At 42.3% G+C, this 25,010-nt stretch overlaps 1 protein-coding gene across 1 annotated transcript; it reads right to left on the reverse strand.

Moving 5' to 3' along the window:
- Positions 1-886: 886 nt before the first annotated feature.
- PDE6B (phosphodiesterase 6B) lies at positions 887-20,378 on the reverse strand. The gene is made up of 22 exons (XM_057373277.1): positions 19,968-20,378; positions 17,820-17,972; positions 17,416-17,505; positions 15,016-15,156; positions 14,180-14,254; positions 14,010-14,074; positions 12,986-13,052; positions 12,794-12,841; positions 12,464-12,613; positions 11,341-11,484; positions 10,742-10,807; positions 10,105-10,251; positions 8,605-8,712; positions 8,235-8,344; positions 7,292-7,379; positions 6,633-6,733; positions 5,131-5,238; positions 4,327-4,390; positions 3,490-3,564; positions 2,494-2,577; positions 2,058-2,214; positions 887-945 (listed from the first exon to the last, which is right to left on the reverse strand). The coding sequence occupies exons 1-22, from the start codon at positions 20,376-20,378 to the stop codon at positions 887-889; spliced, it is 2,511 nt and encodes an 836-aa protein (XP_057229260.1).
- Positions 20,379-25,010: the final 4,632 nt, after the last annotated feature.

Raw genomic sequence — 25,010 nt, forward strand, 5'->3', positions numbered from 1 at the left:
AGGAGAGAAGGGGGAAAGGAAGGACAGTTGGTTCTGATCAATTGTTTTAAATAACTGGCATTATGAGGCGAAACAGTACAAATTCACGGGATGCCACAATCCACATTGCTTGGTTAATTGTGAGAGGAACTGTAATGTATAATGATAACACTGTCTTCTTAAAACGACATGTGAAAGAACAAAGCTTCAATTAGCACACAGTTATTATCAATTATTCTGCTCCTGAAGAAGGCAGCTACCAGATGTTTCATGAATGCTTTGGGGTAGAGGCCTATCCAGATTCTTCATGTGAATGCAGAACTGTTACCTGAGTGTTTCTTGGATTTACATGAAATCATAACGTTTTAGAGCAATTCAGAWGTTTATTATGGTCAGTTTTCATGCTTTATCCTTACCCTCAGATTTCTTTCCRATATCCTGACAGATACAGATTTAAATATGTTAAATTTATCTCTTCTTCAGTTTTTGTACTYTACAGGCTATGGTTGCATTCATTGTCAGTCACATGGGGTTGTATGGAGCAGGACTATCCCCATCAGTTTTGGAGTCAGAAGTGTTTCAGTGCAGGAAAAATGTTTTTCCATATTCTTGCAACCTGATTTATTGGGCAAAAAGTTTTTCTGACTTTCTACATGCCATCTGACATCAGGGGCATTTAATGAAGCAAGAGATGGGACAGAACCGGCTCCTTACCCTCTGGAAGCGGTGCAATTAAGGCAAACAAGATCTAGCCCTTCCTGGTTGGTCATAAGCCTAATAAATTATCAGAATAGTCCAATAAGAAATGTATTTGTATCCATGGGGTGGGTTTTTTTTGTTTGTTTTTTGTTTTTTTAAACTGTGAGCATTCTCATTTTGGGTGGCATATATTGCAGTTAAAATCGATCTAAAGTATGTTGCAGGTTTTGGAAGCTGGAGCTGTTCCTCCATTACAGGTTATTTCACCTGCCATGCAAAAAGAAACACAGAATTAGAGGCACAGTCATAAATTTCCTTTTCAATCACTGCAGCTTTTTAGAACTTTCACATTATCCAGTGATAAGTGTAGGTCATACCTATAGCACCCAGTCTAGAGCTCTCTGCAGTGCAAAGTAATTGTGTGTGTGAGGCTGCTTGGAAAGAGTACTGTAGAATTAGTGGAAATCGTCCTTGCTTGAATATCAATTACTTATTCAGGAAATAAATTTTCTAAATAATGGTTAAAACATTTATTTTTGATATTTTAAGTTAACCACTGTGAATTAAACTGAGCTAAAACATCCAGACAGCTCTAATGATTTCTAAACTGTGTCATTTGAGCAATGTCCAAACCGTGGATTGTTGGAATTTTGGTGCAGTTTGGAACAAAAGGAGAGTTCCAATACAGTCTTTGTGGASTGAAGGCACCCAGTTTTGGCAGATATTTGATCAGACATTTGCGAGAGGCCAGGAGAACTTTCTATTCTGTCTTTCTGAGGCTCAAATAAATCCTCAGGCTATCAAACAAGCTTTTATCCAATGCCCACTACAGCTGATGGAATTCAGTACTRCACAGGCTGGGCCCACAGAAAAAGAAAACCATGTTCAAAGAAAATTAATTGCTACTGGGTCCTGCCACCGCTTGCTTCTAGGTGGTATGTAATCTAGGCCAGAAATGTGATGAACAATTATTTTTTAAATGTTCTCCCTAGGACTGTGTTAACTTTTCTTGGCTTCTGTCTTGTGGACAGGAGATCAGCCATGGCCCCTGTGTATGAAGGGATGTTTCTCTGCCATTTTCCAGGGACAGCCAAYGATGTTCTGCTGTCCCCAGCTGCAYRGGAATTCATGCTGAATGTATTCCCACTACTTTCTCAGATACTAGTGTTTGGGAACCTAAGCTGGTGGCCTTTTTGACAGCCCATCATGGTGTCAGATTTAAAAGCAATGTGCCTTCAGCCTTGCCAGTGGAGCTAAATTCATGAAACTTGTTCTGGGCATCTTACTTTACTGTGTCAGCAAAGTTTGCTGTAGGTGTGTGAGAGTACTCGTAACCATGTTTTTGAGTTAGGTATAAAAAGCTGATTACTTTTTCTGACCTCTCTTTGCAGCCATTCTCTCTTCCTCTTTCTTCTTCTCTTCCTCCAGAGCTTTCATTTTTGCATCATACTCATCAGCACGGGTCTTCCACTCATTTCTGTTGTTCAGCAGCCCATCAAGCATAGGCTGAATTTCCTCGTGGAAACGGGAAAATTCCTAACCAAAACACACCTGTCAGTACAATGCAGTGCAGAGGTAGTGCTTGTCCCTCATACCCCGGGGTAGGTGCTGACACCTCACACCCAAAGCTGATGCTTTGGAGAAAGAATTAATGGCACAAAGAGTCACCCTGTTGCAGTGCCCTAGAGAAGGGCAGATGTTGCCTCATCTCCTGTCCCTCTCCCTGGGAGTGGTACTGCTGCACCAGGACTCAATCCTCTGGGATTTGAACTCCCATTGATAAGGATGGGCTGTGTGAGAGTGCACTTTGCTTACCTTATAGACAAATGTGCACACAAAGTCAATGAAACCCACTTGAAGCTTTGGAAGCTCAGCAGCTTTCCTTCGGTCCATCATAGGCTGTGGGAGGACACAAGTTCACGGTGACTTATGAGAACACTTAACTGAATAACACACCTATATTTTCTTCCCCAAACTGCCTTGTTTTGTTGGCCTGGCAGTTCTGTCATGCCATCCTTAAAGACTGTCCATCACAGCCTCTCCCTCCACTGCAGAGGAGTGAAATGGGCTCATTTCATTTGTAATTTTARTAGAAATTTTAGACAGCATTTCAAATGTCTGTGGATCGGAAGGAGAACAATAAGTTTTTCCCTTGTTCGTCTCAACCAGATTCCAGGAAAGGTTCATGTTGTAAAGTGTTGAAGAGGTTTGCAATTCTYTAAAACATGACTGAACAAGAAATTATATTCATACAAGATCATGTTGATTAGTATATAATTTGTCATGCCAGTGTGGGTAGAGGGGGTGCATGAAAATCTACTTAAAAACCTCCCAAACCACACAGGTGTAGACCACATCAAGGAATGACTCCTGGTTCTTTCAATGTCAAATTTCTCTATTAAAAATTAAAAAAAAAATTAGAAATGCCTTTCTATTTACTAATAATTCCTTGACTCAAAAAAAAAAGTGTTTGCAGTTTTCTTCTTTATTAGAAACTACTTTCTTCTGTGACTTATCTACTTAGTTTTTAATTTTTTTCTGTAAGGAAAACAAAATTTCCAGAGGGACAGTCACCCCTTGATGGTTCTCAGCCACTGAACACATCTAACTATATGGACAGCCGGACAAGAAGCCCTAGGCACTGTCAGAGATGCTCTTCACTGAGCACACAGTTCTCTAATGGATTTTGGTAAGTGTGGTGATTTCAGGCACTCACAGCACCCTGAGTGCAGCACTGCTTTTAGTAAGTCCGCTGAGACTCCTACAGTCTGCTGTGTGATCTGAACTGCCTGCTTCTTGCGTGGTACTTACAATGGGCTGTTGCTGAAGGACGCTTATTTCTAAATCTCCTTGYTCCCAGAACTCAGCTGCTACCAGGAGAGCTACCTACATTGACAAGGAAGACAAATGAAAAGTTARCACCAACTTCAGCCTCATAACTTGATGCACTTCACATCTCCACCCTGAAGCAAATCDAACTTCCAGTCCTTCTGTTTCTTCTTGACCAACCACAGCCCCACTCTTTCTCCTGGCAAGGGCAGCTGTGGCAGTAGGATTGCACCTGTGTAGTGACAGCTCAACAGTCTTACTGCACTGGTTCTCCAGTGTGGATGATTAGTCCACTGATCATCTATTGAGAAACATTCCTTGTGTTTGTATTCCCCTCAAGGATTTGTCTATTGGTCACCTTGTGGGTGCCTATTACATTTTCTTTTTCTGTTGTGCTTTCTTCGTGCTGAAGAGGAAGATGGTTTTATTTCTTTTACCCTCCTTTAAGCATTGGTATTTATTATTTATCAATTGCTCAAGTGAAGTTCAGGAATGAACTCCTGAAGGGAATCAACTGAACAAACTGCAGGTGTTGCTGTAATAAAGCCAACATATATGTTACATGTAAAAAACCTCACTGTAACCCAAAAATCTAAATAATGGCTTGAGTTGTATTTTTTTTTTTAAACATGATTTTTTTTACAGAAATCACAACTATAATTTGAAAGATTGGTTAATCCATCAAAACCACAGCTCTTCCTTTTGATAATTTTGGTAGAAGACTTCGTTTAGCTTCTAGGCAGCTTGGAAATCACATTTCTTTGAGGTATAAGCTATAGAAATCTATAAAAATCTATAAAAAATCTATAGAAATCTGACCTTACTCTGGACTTCCCAAGGCTTTGTGATTGCTGACAAGTCACAAGCAGTCATCATCATGGCCCTAAAAAACAGGAAACAAGTTAATTTATTCCCTGTTCTTGCAGGCTCAGTATCCTCATGCCCCAGTACTGTGCCTGGCCCTTGCTCAAGTAATAGATAAAGAAATAGGWGTTGATGTTCCTTGGCTCTGACTAGGCCACTCATCAAGGATTGCTTTCTTGATTAAAATGGAATTATGATGGGTAACTAATCTTGCTTCTGGCACTGAGATGTTTGCTGCWTTTGTCATTGCTGGGCTGAACTCCTTTTACTTTGGTTTAACACCTCTGGCTSCCTCATGGATGTGTAGCAGCCCAGTCTGCAGCAAGGTGTGAGAGCATTTAATCACCAGTGTAGGGCATCCTGCAAAGCATCTGGTCACAGCAGCAGCATYGTACAGCTCAGATTAGCTGCCATCAGGAAGATAGATTAGATAATCCAGATAAATCTAGATAAATCTGATAGATTGGATGTTCCTGTTTGTAGCCTGCGGGGTGGTCTGGAAGGAATATGTAGCCAGAAGGGATCCCACATCTCCTTAGAGAGCATATGACCAACAAGACACTTAATTGGATGTTTAACCACTTTAAGCTTTTTTTCCCCTGGGTTTTTGGTTTTTTTTTTCCTGCTTCTCCAGAAGATCAAATTTGAGTGGCGAATAAGGTATCATCACTTGCTGATGTTGCACTAAGTGCAGCACAAAGCACAGAGCTCTCCCCAGATGTCCACATCACTAACATTTCCCGAGAGCCAGTTACTCACATGACAACCTCTTTCTTTGTTGTCTCCAGAGACAGATACTCAGTCCAGGCAGTCACACTGTCATACTTCTTAGACTCGTCAACGATCTTTTGAAACATTGCTCTCTTTCTTTGGGGGCATGGGGGAGGATGGTTTAAAAAAAAATGAAAAGAAGAAATCTCTATGAAACAGGAAAACAAATATGTTAAAAACATATGTCTGATCTTGGTACAGGTAGCCTTGCCAGAAGGATTTCCAGTAGTTGCTGTCCTGGCACTTGCAATCCTCAAGGAAGGCCCCAAAAAAAACCAAGCACCATCATCTGTCTCTTAACTAATGTAAATGCTTGAAAAAGAAGTGTATTGGTGAGACATGAGCAGGTCAGTGAAGGTACAAGCCACTGCAAGTTATGTCAGCTGAGAAATGCTTCCACTTTTGTTGGCAGTACAAGAAGCCTTTTTCTTTAAATGTTAAAGAAACTGCAGAAACTTAGAACTAGCTGGAGTATTTTAAAAGCTGTCTGGCTTTACATACTCAGTCAAGCATTGTTAACCTTATTAATACAATCCAAATGTATCTAGGGAATTCTGATGAATGGTTCATATGCAATACACCATTTTTTGAAGCAGCATAAGATCTGGAGAAACCTGATGTTTCAATGTTAGCAGAGAAGACAGATAGACGTCATCACAAAGTGAMTGGTGTATGTGTTCTCTAATCAATAATCCTGTGTCTTAGCTCAGCCAAGCCTCTGCTTGCAGCTCATGGGCCAGAGGATAAGGACCAATTTGCTCCCAACTGCTGAGGAAGTGGTGGTATTTAGATTGATGGAGCCATATRGATTTTGTATCCCCAGACTAAGAATTCTGGCTATTACAACCTCCCTGAAATGCCTCTTTTGTGGACTGCTTAAATTTTGCATAATTATACTTCTGTGCACAGCACAGGAGCAGTCTCTGGTCTTGACCCAGTATTTTGAAAACAGGTTTTGAAAGCTCCTTGCTAATTACAAAGTTATATGTCATTAAGTTTCAGCCTTATGTCCCAGAAAGTTAGCACATGCTGCTCCAAGATTTTGTCTTTTATGGCCCTTGGGTGTGAAAAAGACTATGAGCTGGATATTCACCTACAATGAAYTACTTGTTATTTTTGTCATGTCACCCTTGCAGAGAAATTATTATAGTCCTGCCATTTATCAGTATTTTCAGTGCTGAAGTGGTAGGTAAAAAAAAACTGAACCAAAACAAATCTGACATTTCYTTCTACAGAGGATCACATACCCCTGCCTTGCTGGAAATAGAGGGTTAAAAATTCATGTGTATGAATGWGTAGAAGTTCAACATTCTTCTGGATGATCTGAGTTCTCACACCAGTTCTGAGGTCGATACTACAGGCAGCCTCCCAGAGCCAGTGTCTGTGAAGAGAACTGCTGCACAGGATTTTCAGAKGAAAGCATCACATTTGGTTCTGTGAAGTGCCAGCTGCTTTCTCCCCTTCACACAGAGTGCACTTGACCGACTTACTTAAAATAGAGTGCCAGGTCTGTCGCTATAATGGCAATTTCCATCAGGTGAATCACATGTTCATGCTGYCTGCGGTTGAGGTTCTGACAGATATTCAGTGACTGAAAAGCAAAGGAAAAGGAGTTGCAAAATCCAAGCCTTGGATTATTATGAGTTCCTGGCCACTTCACTTTCCCAAATATGCTCACTTTTTTTTTCTACCATTGGTTCCGTTTGCTGTCCTTGGGTGCAAAGGGATGTGAGCCCATTCACTGCATGTGGTGCCATTTCCCCTTTCGTTCACTGAACAGGGGAAGGTTGTTACACAGTGTCTACCCAAAGCCTAGCCCCTGTCTCAGGTGCAAATTTACTGAAATTAAAAATTAGTTCTGGGAAGCTGTCAGCCTTGGCCCTGCAGGAGGGGCTACAGAAGAACAACCCTGTATTTTACATATTCCTCTGGGGATAACAACGTGGCTTCTGAAGAAATCAAATCATGCAGTGAGGAAGCCCATGTTCTTTGGTTCTGGGTGAGCACAGAGGCCTTAAACACTGAGACAGCTGCAGTTTCTTGGCATCCAAGCCAAAGAAAGGTCTTTCGCTGATAGCTCTGTTGTTAATGAAAAATGTACTTAAAAGTACAAATTATTCATGCCCTTATACTACAGTTCATTACCAACCTCCTCAGAGAGCAAGAACTTTCCAAATTCCAAGTGGTGTCTCTCTAAAATTGAGGATCCATGAAGTTTAGCTAAAGGATTTTGAGACCTGATTGCATAAAGGAAAAATGGAAGATGTTAGTGCAGCACTTAAAAATGAAAACAAAAGTCTCATTTCTTCATGTATTTTCCGTCACACATATAAGTTCAATTATTTTTAAAAGGCTTATGAGTAGAATGTTTTAATTGGTAATGACTTCTGTCTAAAAGATTACTCTTGTGACATTGCCTATAATTGTTYGGACACTTTGTAAAACAGTCTTCCAACTACAAATTTCACCCCAGATGTTATTTATGACTGCAGCATAATTACTCAGGTTAGTATTTTCTTTAATTCCTGAATAATTGCATGTTGATATCTGGTAATAGGAACAGAATAACCTGCAGTCCTTGGACAACTTCCTAGCTGAAAAGCAAGGCCCTATAGTATCAAAAACASAAGCGAACTTCACTTAGCATTCTTCCAAAGCTCCAGAAAACATAATATAACCAGGAGGAATTACAAAAGAGCTGTGATCTGACTACTTTAAATCATCAGCTGAGTCTTGACTAGATAATGAAATTATGCAATTGTTTATCCATAGCTAATAACTGCCTACTGAGAGGAGCACTCTTACAGGTGCCTTGTTTCTGTGAGTGCAATGCCATGCCACAGAAACATCAAAACACCAGTTGTCTTATGGCCATGATGCTTCTGTGGGCATCCTAAGTCTCCTGTAATGCTCAAGATACTAGAGAGAGCCTCAAACATTGCAGCAGGCTGAAAAGCAAGGTTATTTGTAAAAGAAGTTTGTCACCCTTATGCATTAAACAGAGCTGTGCTGGAGTTTGATGTGATCACAGCCTGATTCCACTCCAAGTAGGAGCAAYAGAAAATAGTTTGAAGTGGCAAGAAAGCGCTTACTTCATTTGGTAGAGGTTGTTGGTTCCCCTGTGGTCAATATCGTGGCACAGAGCAGCAGTCACCATCGCAAGGGCTTCAAGGTCTGTGTAGTAACGCTTCAGTTTGCCTGTCTGGAGGGAGAGAATTTCCATGCTGTATGTAAGCATCTCTTACAGGAAAAAGTACTGAGCGGTGGCTGCTCTGTGCTGGGGATGTCCTGGATCAGCCCAGGAGAACTGAAAATATTTGTGAACCAAAACACAATACCCAGTACGCTTAGGTTAAAATGGGGAATCATCTGGAAACAGAGCATTTCAGACCTGGGYAGGCACATCTGCAGTGTTCATGTGCTTGATGCAGAGTTGGCTGCCCACTGYTATAGAAGCCTTACCATCAGGAGTGTGAACATGGTCTGTGCAACATTGAAGCCATGACGCCAGTTGTGGTAGGTTATCTTTCGGTAGCCTTTGCTGACAGAGTACACAAACCTTACCAGAACCTGCCAATGGGGAAAAGGATGTTAGTGCCTTTCCTTAAAATATTGTTAGAGTAAAGCCTAGTGGAGAACAAAAGGAGAGACCAAAATATAGCTATTTATTTATAGCTATTTATTTTCTGATATCCCTCTTTTTTTTTTTTTTTTTTTTTTTTTTTTTTTTTTTTTTAATTGGTAAGAAAAGTAAAACCACTCAGATCCCTGTGGGGTAAACAAGAATCAGCAAGGTCTGGAGAAAAAAAGATTGCTTCTTACTGTTCGTTGAATTTATTGAATTTTTGTGTTTCTCTAGGTTGTCATTCATGTGACTCTTAATATTTGACATTTTGTCTTGTGATTTATTAATACTGATATGTCTATTCAAGAGCTATGGATCCATAGATGCAGAGATGGGCAGCATTTATAGCACCTAGACAATTGCAATATAGAGCATTAAATAGCAAACTGTTTTTTTTCTCTTTGCAGTCTACTTCTCCATGGGTGCTACCTCTTGTAGCTATGCAGGTTTTCTAATTAAAGAGCAAAATATTTATGAATGAGTATTCATTTCTTAAAATCTCAGCTATAAGAATGACTGCTTTTTATGGCTGTGCCAGGGGTTAGTTCTTCTGGAGTAGTTATTTTGAATGTTTTTGACATTGACATACTACAAGATGCACAAAGGTAATTCCCATTCGCTTCCCTCCCAATTTCTGTCCTGCCTTTCCAAGCTGAAAATTCTTCCTGCAGTTACCTCCAGATCCCACTAGATGGAAATCAACTTCACATGATGTGCTAAGAAATCCCTTGGGGAGGMGCAGGGCTGCTGAAATCCCATTTTCACAATTCTTATGGGGTTTTGAACTGCAAAAGTAGTGAGTTCGCACGTCAGGGGTTATGAGGTCTTTGTTCCCACAGGGTCGCACCATTCCTGTGGACAAACTGGTACCAACTGCGCCAAATTAAGGCACATCCATGTGAATGGATGAAAGATGCAGGGTGCACACTGGGGCAGAGGGAATAGGCACACGGGTGGGCACTCCCAAGTTGCTCCTGGAAGCTGCTTTTTTATGCTATGACTGGAAGAAGTATTGGATAGGGAAAATGCAAGCAGCTTTTTTGCAGGGTGCGCCACCCRTCCATGCACACCTCACAGCAAACCCGGCCCTGCGGCTGTCGGTGAGGAGCAGCAGAGAGCAGAAGGGGCCAACTTTGCACTCCCACAGCACTGTTCCCTGCCCTCAGCATCGTGAGGGGCTTGGACACACGACCCCCTCCCCGCAAACCCCACAAACCCAGTCCTGTGGCYGCTCTGTGAGGTGTGCTGGGCACTCCCGGGGAGCTCGGTCCCAGCCCCAGCACAGGCAAGGTGCTGTACATCCAAGACAGGAGATCCGAGCTTTTGCCAGCCCATACCTCCTGTGGGATCTGGAACTTTTTCACCACTCCAAGCTCGTAGTACATCTGAATGCCACACTTCACCAGCTCTAGCTCAGTGCAGTCAAAATCAGAGAACCTGAACTCGTAGATTTCGAACTTAGTGGGCCCTGGGAGTTCTTCTTTCTGYAAGAAAAGTCGGCTGGTTTATTGCTGTGCTACTTATGTACTTCCTAACATTTGCTTAATAAGAATATATCAGTCTGATGCTGCTTTTCTTTTAGAATATAACACATAAATAAACTGAAATGAAGCTCTTCATGAAAACCCCATTAGTGRAGAAGAGAGAGGGCAGATTTGGTCAAGTGCAGGAAATACTGTTTGTTTCCTGTTAAACACTTGATTTTAGATAGTTTGAAGACTCAAAATGGGAGAAGCCAAGATGGCTGATGTTTCCAGTTGGACTTTGAACACCTTGAGATAAAKTGGCAGAGAACAGGGTCTCCCCAGGAGCTGGGGAAAGTACTTGCTGAGTCATAACAGTCTCAAATTCACACAGCAGAGGAGGGCAGGGTGTGCTTTGCCTTYACCCTTCATCAGGGAACTCTTCCCTACATCTGCACAGGCAATGCTTCCTTGCCAGGGCTGCTCATTCCAGCAGTCCTTATGTTCTTACCAGAATGCTTGCCAGCTCCTCTTCGTCACACTCACATGGCTCCTTCCCCAGCTTTTCTCGTGTTGGCTGCAAAGAGCACAGGGTGTGTTAAGCAGACAACTGAACCCCACTGCACTTTGCACTGGACAGCTTTGGGGCAATCTAGGGCAGCTCTCATATGCAAATTGTGCTTCCTTCCCAAACCTAACTTCAATTTGTTGCCTTTCAACACTTTTTTTCCCGGTAACGTTCTCCCCCTCCTCGATTTTGTTTTGTGTTTCCCTCACTTGCAAAGGTCCCCCTAGAGCTAGTGTCACAGTTGGGTCCTCTAACTTCACATCCTCAGCCCTGCCCTAAACACCAACTATGTAAGCCCACCTCCAAGGCTGGCTTTCTGAGGAAATTAGAAAGAAAACAGTGGTGCTGTGTGCCAAGGTGGGGGGCAGAACACAGAATCAGAAGACAGAATCATTCTGCCCCTGAGCAGTGGCTCGGGCCCAGRTGCTGCCCGACACTGTGGTGGCTGGAAGCATTTTTGTGAAATGGGAGACCTATCTGTGCTGCAGGTCATCGACCAGGCCAGTACACTCGGGTGTGTGCTTCACGTTGCGAGGCATTACCAGAATTTCCTGGATTTCATCCTTGTCACATTTCACGTGGTAGAGCACCATGTCCTGAGCAATGTCCTTACGGTTCTCCAGCTTGTTCATCTTATCATATGTGTCTGTATTGAGTACAGACCAACCCAGGAACTGGGTCAAGGACTTGGTGAGGGGAAGAGAAGGAAACAGTGAAAAAGCCGTAACATCTGTTCCTCAAAGACACTGAAATATGACACTGCATTATATATTTTAAAGAAACACAAGCTTGACTCTGGCCACAATTCTAGCAATGAGCAACCATGTCTTTGCTCCCAGCTGCGACTGCTCCTCAGCAAAGCAGCTCCCCAGCTGTTGAATCTGCCCAGACCTTGAGACCATCCATGCTCTACCAGTTCCAGGTACAGAAAATTATTCCTGTACTGCTGCTGCTGCTGCATGCCTGTGGGAAGCTTTTTGTCACAACAGTGACAGCAGCGCAGGAACCCTCATATCAAAGGAGARCAAGGTGGTCTCGTCACCTCTTGCATATATTTAGTCACATCCTGTGTTTGCTTTCAACTCATTTGCTGCCCAATGGCCAATTCAAACTGATTTTTAATCCACGGTCTTTTTGTTTAGTAAGAAAAGTCTGTTTCAGGAAATGCCCCAACTGATAACAGATGCCAAGAGCTAAATACCCATATTTCATTGAAGCTAGCATAGGAGTATTTCTAAGCAGCAAGGTCTTTAATCACAGCTACTGTTGGCAGATCCAATAGCTAGTGTCCCTTTGTATCCTGGCTACACAGATAATTTCTGTGTAATTTTTTGAGGGAGTTGCCCAGCCAGTGAGAGTCAGATGTCAGATATGTGAACACAGGTCGGAATGGTTGTGTTGGCACATAGTAGCTTCTCATGGCTAGGTGTCCAATCCAAGAATGCTGAAACAAAATCAATCAYATGAACATAGATGGGTTTCCCATACCAAATTCCCTGAGTATTTCAAACAGTTGCTTTCAAAACTTTCAAGCCAACRTGTAACACCTCTCTAAGCAGCAAAAATACCCACTTAGCTGCAAAACACTGGGGATGCTTTGCAGATGTACAGTTAGCAATAGTGACCTCTTCAACCATATGAATTACTTCCAGCAAGAAACTATACCTCCATGAGGGTTTCATCCTGTTCATCAAAYGGTTTTCCATCTTTTCTGTTGTAAAATGTGACAACGCCAACAATCTCTTCCTTTTTATTCACTATTGGCATGGAGAGAACGTTTTTGATAGTCCATCCTGAGTCATCTAGAGGACCTTCCTTGAAGCAACAGCAGGCAGAAAGACATCATGTACTTAAAGTGTTTTCTAAATACATAGGCACTTCAGTTTTACCTTAAAACTACAGGCAAGGTAAGTATTTATAAGCCCAGTACTGATTCTACATTACTCTTCTGAAAAAGAGTTGAATTCTTGATAGAGCTGGAAGTTTTCACGGTACCTGAAAGTTAAACATCTCATCTGCAGCAGCATTCATAATGTTGCAAATCTAGGGGATCACACAAAAGAAAAATGTTACTACATGGGCAACATGAAGTTTAACTGCCAAAACAAAGGACTGAATTGCTAAGAAAGCAGCGCAAGCATTATTTAATCTCAGAGAGTCTTGATGAATCCTAGGTTAAGTACTTACAAATCCACTTTCAGCCACATAGGTTGGCAGTCCAGTAACTAGMGCCCAGTGATCTGGGGTAGGATTTCTAATGAAAGAAAAATGTATAAGAGGAATTAAAGGTATATATTTACTGAAGAACCTTCATAGAGCTGAAGAGYGTCCAGCAGATTGCATAATCCAGGTTTACACTTGGAACCCCCAGTTCATAAACAGTCCTGTTACTTTCAAAGGATCCATGTGCATGAGCAAAAATTTTCCACATGAGCAAATACTTTCCCTTCAAGGATCCAAAACAAAATAATTATAAAATATCATTCTGCAGAGACTTAATAGAAATTCATCCCTGGGAGTAAGGACCATGTTTCAGGCCTTCAACGCAGAGAAAGATCAAAGGAGATTCCTGGCTAAGGATGTCTTCCAGCCTGAGCTTGGAATGCTGCTGCATCCGAGAAAAGGGGGCCCTTTTCGCAGCAATACACTGATGTAAAGCAGTGTGACCAGAACGGGGCCAACCCCCTCTTATGGCAGATTTGCCTAAACTGCCCAAGGCTCCTCTGAAAAATTCAAGGGCAAGAAGAGTGGAATGTTCTCAGAAAGAGGGAGCCCCAGTGTGTCAGAAGGGGAGAAAAGGCCAGAGGTAGCCTTACCATGGGGTCAGTAATAGATGGATTGGAGAGAAGCAAGGAAGCCTAAACACGAGGGCATCGTGGGGCTCACCCACTGACACAGGGAAGGCATGGAGGAGAGTGATGCCTCAGCCTGGCAAGGAGAGTGTAAAACTGCAGGCAGGCAAGGCAGCTCACTTCTGCACTGGTTGCAGTGAATTTTGAAGCCTAATTTCCAAGTCAGGCTCTCAATGCCACTGAGGAAACCTTTATCCCACAGAAATGTGAGTTGAAGCACCAACACACATTCTGACCTCTCACTCAGTCTTCTATCAGTCCTTTGCATTTTTCCACATGGATATCTTTAAACCACAGTGAACCTTGTTTTTATCTACACCCTGTGCCAGTACCTAGCACACAGGGACTGGGGCACTTACGGGATGACTTTAATGTCTTCTTTTCCATGTAATATGTAATCAATGACCTTGTAAAAGACTATTTCCTACAAGTAAAAAAAAAAAAAAAAAAAAAAAGAGTGACATTAAAATGAGTGGTGAGGCAATATAGCCTGTCAGGAGAAAGTTAAAATAATCTTGTTTTCACGTACTCTGCCATCCGGGGTTCGAGGTCCTGAGTAAGGGGGTACTTCTCCCAACAGGACTGGCCACAGGTCAAAAAATTCCTGGTTTCAAAATTAAAGAAGAATTTTTAGAGCAGAAAATTTCATTCTGCCTCGAGCTTCAAAGTAACCATTGCTCTAMCATGCTGGTTTTGGTGCTGTGTAWACAAAGCATGAAATATTAAAASTAGTTCAACACTAGGCAGCAGAATRATACCCAAATGYCCAAATCTGGAAGTGTCTGGTGCATTTTTTGKCTGCATGATCAGAGTGTTGCACCGAGTGCTGTGAGATAAACAGGGCTCCACTGGYGAGGATGCTGTGCAACCCTGACAGAAAGTTTGCCAAAGGTGCAAACAATCCAACCAAATCAGAGGTAACATATTCTGTCGGCTTGTTTTCACAGAACCAAATTTCATCTAAAAAACTAGATATCACAGGGACAAATGAATCCTTGTGGAAGGTGGGTGCTTTGCCAATGAGGATTCCATAGGTATCTCACTCTACCCCTGACACCACAGACTTTGTGATGTTGTGTTTGTGCTGCAGGCTTTGACCAGGATTGCCACAGGCAGACACATCATCCCCTCCTATGCCTTCCCAACCTCAGACAGTCCCATTCCAATGACAAGCWCTCCCCCTTTCCTTTGTTTTCATTAACATTCATTTATCTTAATTCGCACAAAGAAATGCCAGCCAAAGAAGGAATAAGGGCTCAAAATCAGCTCTCACTTTTACTGCCTCAGTAAAACCGAGCTCCACACATAGCCCCTCAGTGGGGAACAGCAAACWGAAAGATGCACAGCAAACATGTGAACACTCACCTTCTGCTTTGTCATGTCCAGGAGACCGACGGAGTACCGATCACAGTTCAGGTATGCCCTCACTGTGTAAAAAGCCTTGTGGAACTGCCTCTCTATGTCCGTCAGTTCCTCGAAAACCTTGTTGGCTGACCATAGCAGCACCTGCAGGGTAAAGCCAAAGTGTGAGCACAGCCTTTCTTGGAGAGACAGGCTTCCCAAATGTTGGGTTACAGTTCCCGAAAAGTGCAGGAAATGKGCACTCTTTATTAATTTTGGGAATTGCTAGGGAGAAAGAGGCCATCGTAGAGTGTCATGTAGAAATTTTACCAACACAGCACAAGAAAAGTAGTAGTGTCAGGTAAAGAGCTGTCCCCACTTAAATTTTATACTCATGAGTAAAATCTGGCATCCAAAATCAGTTAATTGTTGCAAATTCCAGAGGCTGGAGTTTGAAATATCTGAATTAACACTTTCCTCAAAGTCTCTATGGAGCTGTTTCATGTGCGTGCATGATCCTTTTCCCCATGTTCTGGCCTACAGATGCTAAGAAAGCTGTTGCTATCAGGTTCTTTGATTTGTAAAGCAGAAGTTTCACAAATACTGCTCTGAAATGCTAAGTAAGCCATCTACACCCTTGCTTAGCTTAGCCAGTGTGTGTGTGTGCCTGTATCCATGTGTTTGTGCCGTGCTTCCTGAGCCCAGGAGCTGTGAGGAGCCATGTCTCAGAAACACTGAGAGCAGCAACCCGAATCACACTGGGCCYGCACTTTGAACAAGAAATACATGGTCACTATCAAAGTGTGTTTCACCCTTTCACTGGCCACTAATAGATGTTTTGGAGCAATTCTGAGCTGCATTGATCTCTTTCTAATCCATAAAATGGGACAGACAACTCTGCCACTTGTATGAAGTCTGAGTTATTCTGTGTCAGCATCCCTCAAATAGGATAGCAATGTTGTCATATAAACCATTAAATGAATTGAGCAGCGGTTTAGCTTTTTGGCACTTTACAGTGTGCCGTAAGTAATGCTGAAAGCCACAAGCCCAGTGAGAGAAACAGCTGAAAAATATCTAAGTCAAGGAATGGTGTAAAGAAGTTGGTCAAAATGTATTATATGTCTTCTAATAAGACTCTTACATGGCATCTGAGCACAAGCAGACTGAACTGTCTTTGTACAAGCCATTTCACCCACAGTATCRCCCAGTCTTTGCTGTTGGGATTTGCAATATTAAAATCCTAGACCACTTTTGAGAATGGCGTTTGCTCACTCTGTACTTCAGTACTTTAACTACTAGGACAATGAACTATATTAACTTTCATACAGCCCTTAAGCCTGTATTAACCAGAGGTTTGACAATTGAACTATTGACAGAACTAGAGCAGGGCATCCTGCATCTTGTTCCTGCTTTCCTCCCTCTCCCTGGCAGGGGCTCAGGCAGCAGCACCATATGGACACAGAACTCCTGGGTTCAGTCCTAGACCAGRGCCATTAGGCCCTCCACCTTTTGGGTTTCCATGTGGTCTTCTAACTTTTTTTTCACCCTGACAAGTCCTATTGCTAAGCTCTCAASAGGAAAAAACCTTTGCTAGTTCTGCTTTAGTTAACTATTGATCATTGCTGACGGTATATCACTGGACCCTCATTCATGCTTTTGATAGCTGAAAAAAATTAGGCAATGGATAATGAATTAGAAAGTATAWGTGCTGTCCCAAAGATTCAAAATAAACTTTAATTCTGTATTTGTTTTGCTAAGACAGGCATTTATTCTGCAGGGGAACCCCCACTGGAGATCAGAGCGTGGCTGCAATGAGGCACAGATGAAATTCCCTGTCTTCTGCAATGACATCATTGCCTGCTGCACAAAGTCATTGCAAGGATTCACATCCATCCTAATAAACCTGAGAGTCCTATTTTAGCCCAAGTAAAGGTAAAGAATGGCAAATTAATTATTTCAATCCAGAATACCCTAAACCCAAATATGTGATCTTTTCTACTGATGGAGGCAAATAAAACAGGCTTATGACAACCATTTTACTGGCTCTAAGAAGAAATTCAATACCACTTTTTAATGAGTAAATAAGGAAAAAATACCACATTTTAAGTGTTTMAAAAAACCTCTTGGTGCTGCTGTCCAAAGTGATTAAATGATTCAAGAGTGTTTTGCAGCTTCAAATCAACAAAACATCCAACARTAAGTCCTGCTGAAACTGGTGCCACTGCATCAGGTTCTGCAGTTCGACAACAGCAGCAGAAAGAGAAAGTAATGAAGGACTCTGGGAAAGTTGCTTTCAGCAGCATCTGAAAGCATTCCTTTCTGCTCTTCAGGAGCAAATCTCCAGAGAAGGTCAGGTACACCTTTGAAATCAGAAGAATACATTTATTTGATTTTGAGATGGCCTATCTACRTTTTCACTCTTACCTGGCCTCTTCGAGTCTCACAGTTGTGAAGATAACTCAAGTGATAAATTTTCAAGTTCAAGGATGCAAAATTCAGATACTTCAGAAAAAGCTGAAAAGGCAAACGGTGAGATTGAATTGAAGGCAGTAGCAGCCTCTATTTATAACAAGTGTCAGTGTAATTTCCTGGGATAAATGCTTTTGCTTTGCACTGCCATGACACGAGGCTTGTTCCACGGTATCTTCCCCAAAAGACCTGAGAGAAGCATCCTCATAACAAACCTCTTCTATGAGAGTGTGAGTGCTCTTTAGGGAAACTCACACCAGTKGATCTTCACTAAAGCAGACATTCCTAGCATAAAAGAATCTCTGTTACAAGGCAAAAGTAACAACTGTTYGGTAAGAACCCAACTACTGAGCACTTACTCTTTCATCAGCGCTGGTGAARTATGGGCCRTTCAGCTTATTTATGGCCACAATGACAGCAACCAGATCTTTGCCATTCAGGATGGGTGTTGCAAGGATGTTTTTTGTACTGTAGTCGGTGAGCTCATCAACAAATGGACTGAACTGGGCACACTGTTTAATAAAGAATTTACAGGTAAGCATTTTCCACAACTTGTGTAGACTTAAACCAAGTCAAAGAACAGACCCTGGCAGTGAGCTGCCTRAAGGAAGTTTTACTTCAAAATTACTGAGGAACAGAAATGAATTAGAAAATTGGACAACATACAGATGATAAAGCTAATATCAAGAGCAGAAACAGTGGCTTTTTACTGGAACACCCGTGCTTTTAACTTTCTGTGAAGATCTTGCAAATCTTAAGCTTTAGCATGCCAAACTCTCTCAGAACAAGAGGGCTCTCCACTGGTCATTCTTAGATCAATGACATTTTTCATAGTACCCCCTCCATCCTTTCTGCTGAATTGTTGTTAGCACTGYAGAGTAGGTAGAGCCAGGTAGCACTGCACAGCCACAATGCATAAACCAGTGTGATCGCTGGCAAGTTCACTTGCCCTCATTTTCCTTCTGCTTGTGCCTGGACCATGARGCCTGTTGTCAGCTTGTTGTCAGCTACCCCTAGTTTCTCATGAAAAGCAGAGAAAAGATAATACAGGCAAGGCAGATGGCAAATCAGCACAGGGTGACAATGACACCATCATCACCTGCCAGTGGGCAGTGCAGGTATGGTCTTGCTGACCAAAGATCTTCTCTCTGCTCGGGTAATAACTTGTCATYTATAAATCTTGCTGTCTGAGTTTAAAAAAGCCACACGGCTCTGATCACATTCAGAAGATTGTATCAGAAAGAATGATCACTCTCCAGTGCATCTTCTCCCCATACATTCCTCACTGCTGGCCTTTGTCCCAAATGGGCTAGACCAAGCATTTAATCTCTGGGTCTTCTTCAAAGGAGACCTTACGGCATTTTCTAAAAGCTCTAAAGTTGGAGTGCAGCATTCAGCTCACAGCACTGAAATCCTCMCATGTATTTGGGAGGAAACATCAGAAACCAAACAATCTCAATAAGTTCAAGTCACATTCTGATGGTTGCCCCAACAACATCAACACACCCAGAAAAAAAAAAACCAAAAAAACAAAAATACAAACCAAACCAAAACCAAAACCAAAATACCCAACAGGCTGCAGAATCAAAACAGTGGGAGACAAGAAAGATTTTGCTGAAGGGTTTGGTTATGCCTGTACTGAGCAACAAATGAGTGCATAAACAGATGGTCTCTTTGTAACCAGCAAACAATAGATAGAGTAATCCCAAATGCCATATTTGGGTCACGTGGATTTTAGTTTTATACCTATGATTAGAAGAAGCAGATTGTTATTCCTGCCATTCAGGTTTACATGATTGGACCAGAAGTATGGGAAGTAAATACTGTCATGCAGGTATAAACATAAAACGTTAAAATCCTTAACCAGAGTTATGGGGAGCAAATAGTGTCATGAAAGCATAAATGCAAAACAGTCAAATCCCTCAGATCCCTCCTGATTTGCAATATTTGCTAAAGGAGCTTTTTTGRTCAAAGCTTGTCTCTTGCTGCTTCTGATGAAGATGACCCAGACACATCTGCAGTTCATGGCCCTGCTCTGGGGTCCACTGGCTCTGTTTGGTAATAATGCCTCTAAATGCCCTTGGCTGAAGATTCAACACGGCAAACATTTCAAAAGATCTTTTGTGGTGGAAAACCCTCTTGGGACTCACTGAAAAGAATTTCTTAGTCTTTGTCACTTACTCATAACATATAAAATTGTGTGGGAATTTCCATGCACAGATCTGCCTACCTTGCTCACTTCTGCTGGACTAGGTGTAATTTCCTTTTAATTAGACAGTAATGTGTAGCAGTGCACTGCTGGSAGGCATTAAAATCTGGTGCAATCTACGTGCTTAGTTTAACCCCCTCCATAAATCAAATTGGAAACAACCTTTCAGACTCGTTATTTGTTTCAGTACACAGCAACTGCACCACAAGAGCTGTGACCAAGCCCTGAGGGGTGCTGCTGCCTCTTGACCCCCGTGAGCCTCTCTCCGAGCCAGAAAACGAATAAATGGCAAACATACCTCCTGGACATCCTTGATGTTCATGGTTTTCTTGGTCTGAGCGACATAGCCCACAATGCCTATGTCCAGCGGATACACAATCTCACAGTCTGGGGGGACCAGGCATTCCTCCAGAGTGCTTCCCTCCTGGATGTTGAAAAGCCTTGTTGCCAGTTCAGGAGTGCCATTTCTCTGCCTGTACATGAAAAGACTACAGCGGTCRGCGTGAATAAGGGACCTGATCCTCCTCAAAGTCTTGAAAACCACTTTCTCCATGTTGATGCTTTCTTGCATGTCTTGGATCAACTCAAAAAGTATTTCACTCTCATTGTCATCCCAGGACTCTGTTTTCAGTTTCTTCTCAAAGTACTGCTTGGCAAAAGCAGGGTTGCCATCAAGGAACTTCTCCACGTCGTCTTCACTAATGCTCATCGTGAATGYCCTGGACCTTCTGGGTGAGTTGTAGTCCAGAGATGTATAAGCAGCACTCTAATTTCTCATGTATCTCTTAAATTTTTGTATTAGAAGATGATGCTGCTTCTGGAGTGACCAAGTTTGAGGTATCCCTGCAAAGACAGCTTGTCATCAGGAAGATGTATTCCTCTATAATGCCGAAGGTGAGTCTGTGGGAGGACAGATCTTCTCAACCAAACAGATTAGATGACCTCTACAAGAGCTTTGGGTCAACTTTCCTCTTCTTAATCTAGCTGCAAACAAAAACTGAGTGCTCACAATGTCTGAAAACACTCTCTCTTGGTAAACAGAACACTTACTGAAACAATTCCACTGAGGCAGCAGCAACAGGGAAGGGCTGCATCTCCTAACATTGAAATAAGCTCTTTAAAGTCTAATTAAATATATACTGCTTGGGCCTAATCCTTGGCTAACAAGGTGAGCATCTTATTATTTCTGCTCTCCTAGCTCTCAGCAGTAGTAGGAAATGCATCCTTCCCAAAGGAACACAGTGGCCAGAACAAAAACAGTGAGGTAATACCGCTCTTTGAGAACTCTCTCTACTGTTGCATAGCTCTACAAGYGGCTCCTGTGAGGGCTGTTCTCTGAAGAAAGCACCAATCCTGAATGCTCCAGTCTGGGGCTTGAACTGAATTTGCAAGGTCTATGGTCTTTGCTTCTTGCTAGTGGGAGCCATAACAGAAAATACACCTTTCAGTGTATTTTAGGAAGCCTTTTAGGAAGGAATCTGGAGAGCTTCTGGGGTTGCTGAATTGAGCTGCTCTCTCTGAGGAAACATGGGAAGTCCTGAGCACAAAACAAAAAACAAACAAACAAANAAGGAAAAAAGCCCCAGAATCCAAGTAAACAAAGAAGGTAGAAATATTTCCCTCATCACTATCAATGGAGAAAGAGGGAGAATTATGGCTGTGAGGAACAGAAGTTGTTTGGTATCAATGCTGCAAACAGCAGGTGAGGGTCAGTGTGATACTGAAAGACAAAGTGCCACAAAGACTATCACTCTTCAGAAGAATTAAACAATGCACAGGAGTTTTCATTACTGGGGAACAAAGGTAAATCCCCTCTGCTRCATTGCTGGAGAGTAAGAAAGGCTCACCTGCCTGAGGAGTAAGGGTGTCTGTGTCTATGARTATTGTCACTGCTGCCAGGAGCCGTTCAATCCAGCCCAAATCTGAATGTGGATGCCTGGGAGGAAGGTGGCTCATTCTGGTACTTCTCAGTGTCAGGATATTAAAATAGAATTACTGCTCAAGAAGACTTGGAGAAGGTGATGTRTGCCTCACTGCCTTCCATAACCGTGTTCTAGCAGAAGGACAAGGACCTGCCGAGAGCTGGAATGGTGAAGGTTTGCTCCAGAAGCCTTTTTGTGAGCAACAAGCAGCACTATCCCAGGCACAGGGCTTGGTGGCAATAWGGAATTCTAGTTGTCAAACATCCAYAGGGATGGCAGCACTTCAGGTTGCTCAGCAAGGTTTCTGTTTGCAGCAGTTTTCTGGGTACAAAGGCTGGCAGGAAGCGAAATAAGAAATCTTTGGTTTTGACTGGAGGCAACAGAAAGAACTAGCTGAGAAACAAAGGTGGAAGACAGTTTAGGTGAGTGAGAACCTGAAATGAAAGTTTCAAACTGGRAAAAAACAGGCCATTTTGTAAATTATGTGTTCTTGTTACTTTCGAACAAGAGAAAAATGGGCAGAAAGTGAGTAATTGTGGGGAAATCATTGAAGATGTGTACAAAAATACCACAAACAAGTGAAAATGAAAGGTCACAGAAGTCAAGATTGAATATGAAGTAAATTAGGAGCATGAAAGGCAATGAATATTTTCTGTTTATTATATAAGAAAGAGCAAGAATCTCAAGAACTCAAGGGGTGAAGTTCTTAGAGAGTTGTGTAAAGTAACTGCTAAACACTTAATGACCTTTTCTGACAACTAATGGAGGACCTTCTGATGTTTTGAAACTCTTGGAAAACGTAAATTTAATGATTCTTTCAGCAAAATAGGGAAAAGAAAGAACTGGAGAATTCTAAAACAGACCATTTAATGTTTGGCTTCTRAGAAAGTGCAGAAACATAGCTGTTCATGTGCATAATCATGGGACACAAATAACAGCCAGTGTGGTTTTGTGTGGAGAAAACTGTGTTGTACAGCAATTTCCTCCAGGGCACAGTCAGAAGTCTGTGGACAGAAAGAAAGTAATGGCTGTYTTAACAACTCTTAACTAATGAGAAAATTACACAAAAGATATTTTCTCTCATAAGGCGAGGGCTTAGATGAGACAGCTGAAAGGTGGAGGCAGATTTGTTTGAAAGATGAAGAGATTTAGTGGCTCGCTAATGTAATGTGGAATTTCTTGGCTAGGATTCTCTGTGGAGCCTACAACCAGTGTAGAACATCTCAGTATTTCCACTGATGGGTGGAAAAATATTAAGCCAGTGAGTGAGCCGTRGTCAGGTGTCTGTAAATGTGTTTGACCGTCTTAAAAATAAATTGCAGACAGGTGTGTTGAGGACTAGGGAACTAGGATGCACCAAGGGTGCATGGAAAGTCCKGCTGATGTGGAGAGCTGTCACCTGGTGAATTCACCAGGGTGAGTCACAATCTCAGCTTAACAGAGGCTGCACGTGTGTCGAGACTTCCAGGCAGAAGGATGTGCACATCCATCCATTAGGATAAACCTTCTTTCACATAACAGATTATGCCGAGTTGTTTGGAAAAGATGTCGCACTTGGAATACAGCGGGGAAATGTGACCTTTGAGGAAAGACTGAGGTTTCCCAAGTCTCYTTTTGAGTCATCTCTTTCCTAACAAAACAGTCCCCAATTGTATTAAAGATTATAGCTGAGACAAAAGGAACAGTCTGCTCTCCATAATCACATAGGACAGTAGTTTAGACCTGCAGAGAAAAGGCTTCCAAAACAGTGGGAAGAGATTGCTCTCACCTTATCTTAGACACCCCTAGAGGGGATGCCATCATTTTTCCCAGTGAACACTTCCAGTCTGAAGAGATGTAATGACACATGGCCCGTGTAATGGCACCAGCCTGCTGGAACCAATACAGACATAAARCTTCTTGGAGCTGGAGGGAAACACAACTGTTTTGTGGGTCCAGCCTTCCTGTCAGGCCAGTTGTGTGTAACGAAACATTGCTAGTACRCCAGTAAAATCTTCATTTGCAGCTGTGTAGTACTCTCAGATGGGAGTAATTTTATTTATGATTAACACAAGGAAAGCTGGAGGCAACCTTCTGCCTTCCAATGTCTGTCCTTTAGCAGCAATCTGAGCCCTTCCAGGGCATGGTAAAATAGAAGCCTTGTTTCATCCCACAGTGATAGGGAGGAAAAAGGGTAAGTAAAACCAGTTAGAAGTCTTTCCAGGGGACTAACACATTTTAAATWCTGGTATCCCAAAGCCTTTGAAGCAAGTCTGAAGTGAAGTTTCACTCTTCTTACAGTCAAGTGTACTGTGGCATGGCCGTTTTTACCATCCACTGGATCCTCTTTACCAAGTCAGATTTGTGGAAGGAGAGGAAGTCTCCTGGGAGCTCATAGCCACTTCTCAGAAATGTTTCAATGTCCAGGAATCAGACTGTGTATGGAGTGGATAGCACAGGACAGAGTTATTAAGTTAGAGAGTGTACTCAGGATGCCCTGTGTCTGAGCAGAAGGTCCTTTGGGCTTGGTAACATTTGGTGTTTTCCTGACAAAAAAAAAAAATGGTTTTGTGGATGCATTAAGGGTGATGAGAATTATTGCATGTTCTTTTCAGTTGTGCTTTGGGAGTCAAAAAATTGAAAATAGGTGAACTATCCATACTGAATTGAAATTGGCACTCTTGGGATCCACTCAGTGGATCCAAACCTTCCAGATATTCACATTTTGCCTGGTATGAAAGGTTATGCACAGTTCAAGATAAACATTTTTGTTTCAAAACATTTGTAAGGAAAACARGCAGGGTCCAGCAGCAATACTGGAGGCTCCAAACACAAAAGATCCAAGCTCAGTTCCTGCTTCTGCACTTAGGGTTTGAAACTAAACACAAAGATTTCCTCTTAACTAGGGGRAATATGGAAGGAGTTGCAAATGGAGCTGGCAGGAACCAGAGCAGCAGCAGCCCCTTTGGTGTGCTGACATACCCAGAATTAAAAGTATGGTGCAAAAAAGCGTGAGTATTCCCTGAGCCTTCAGGAATACCCAGCATGGAAGCCATTGCTGGGACAACGGTGGTAAATGAGGGGGATACAATGTAAGATTGCAATAGGATAATGTTCTTTGAATGGACTTAGGCAGACAATGGAGGATTTTGGAGGAGGATGAGGCTGCTATTTTAGGAAAGTTGCACTAGACTGTCACACAGCATAGTAATGTCTGAACACGTGTGGTTGCACAAACTTGTYTTCAATGGCTTTAAATCCAAATTGCAGAGTTGGCATGAGACCTCTGCTGTGCTGGTTGTTGGACGTGGATGTCATTCAAACTGTGCTCCAATGGGAAATCTCAAGTGTTTAAGCTGCCCCGAAGACTTGGCTGGTAGCTGGGAGTTTCAGGGAATAAAATTTCTCTCCTCCCAACARCAGACATGACAGTGTCTCCC

The sequence above is a fragment of the Malurus melanocephalus genome, unplaced genomic scaffold (assembly GCF_030028575.1).
Source record: "Malurus melanocephalus ecotype Western Australia unplaced genomic scaffold, MMel_1.1 scaffold_191, whole genome shotgun sequence".
Lineage (NCBI taxonomy): Eukaryota > Metazoa > Chordata > Aves > Passeriformes > Maluridae > Malurus > Malurus melanocephalus.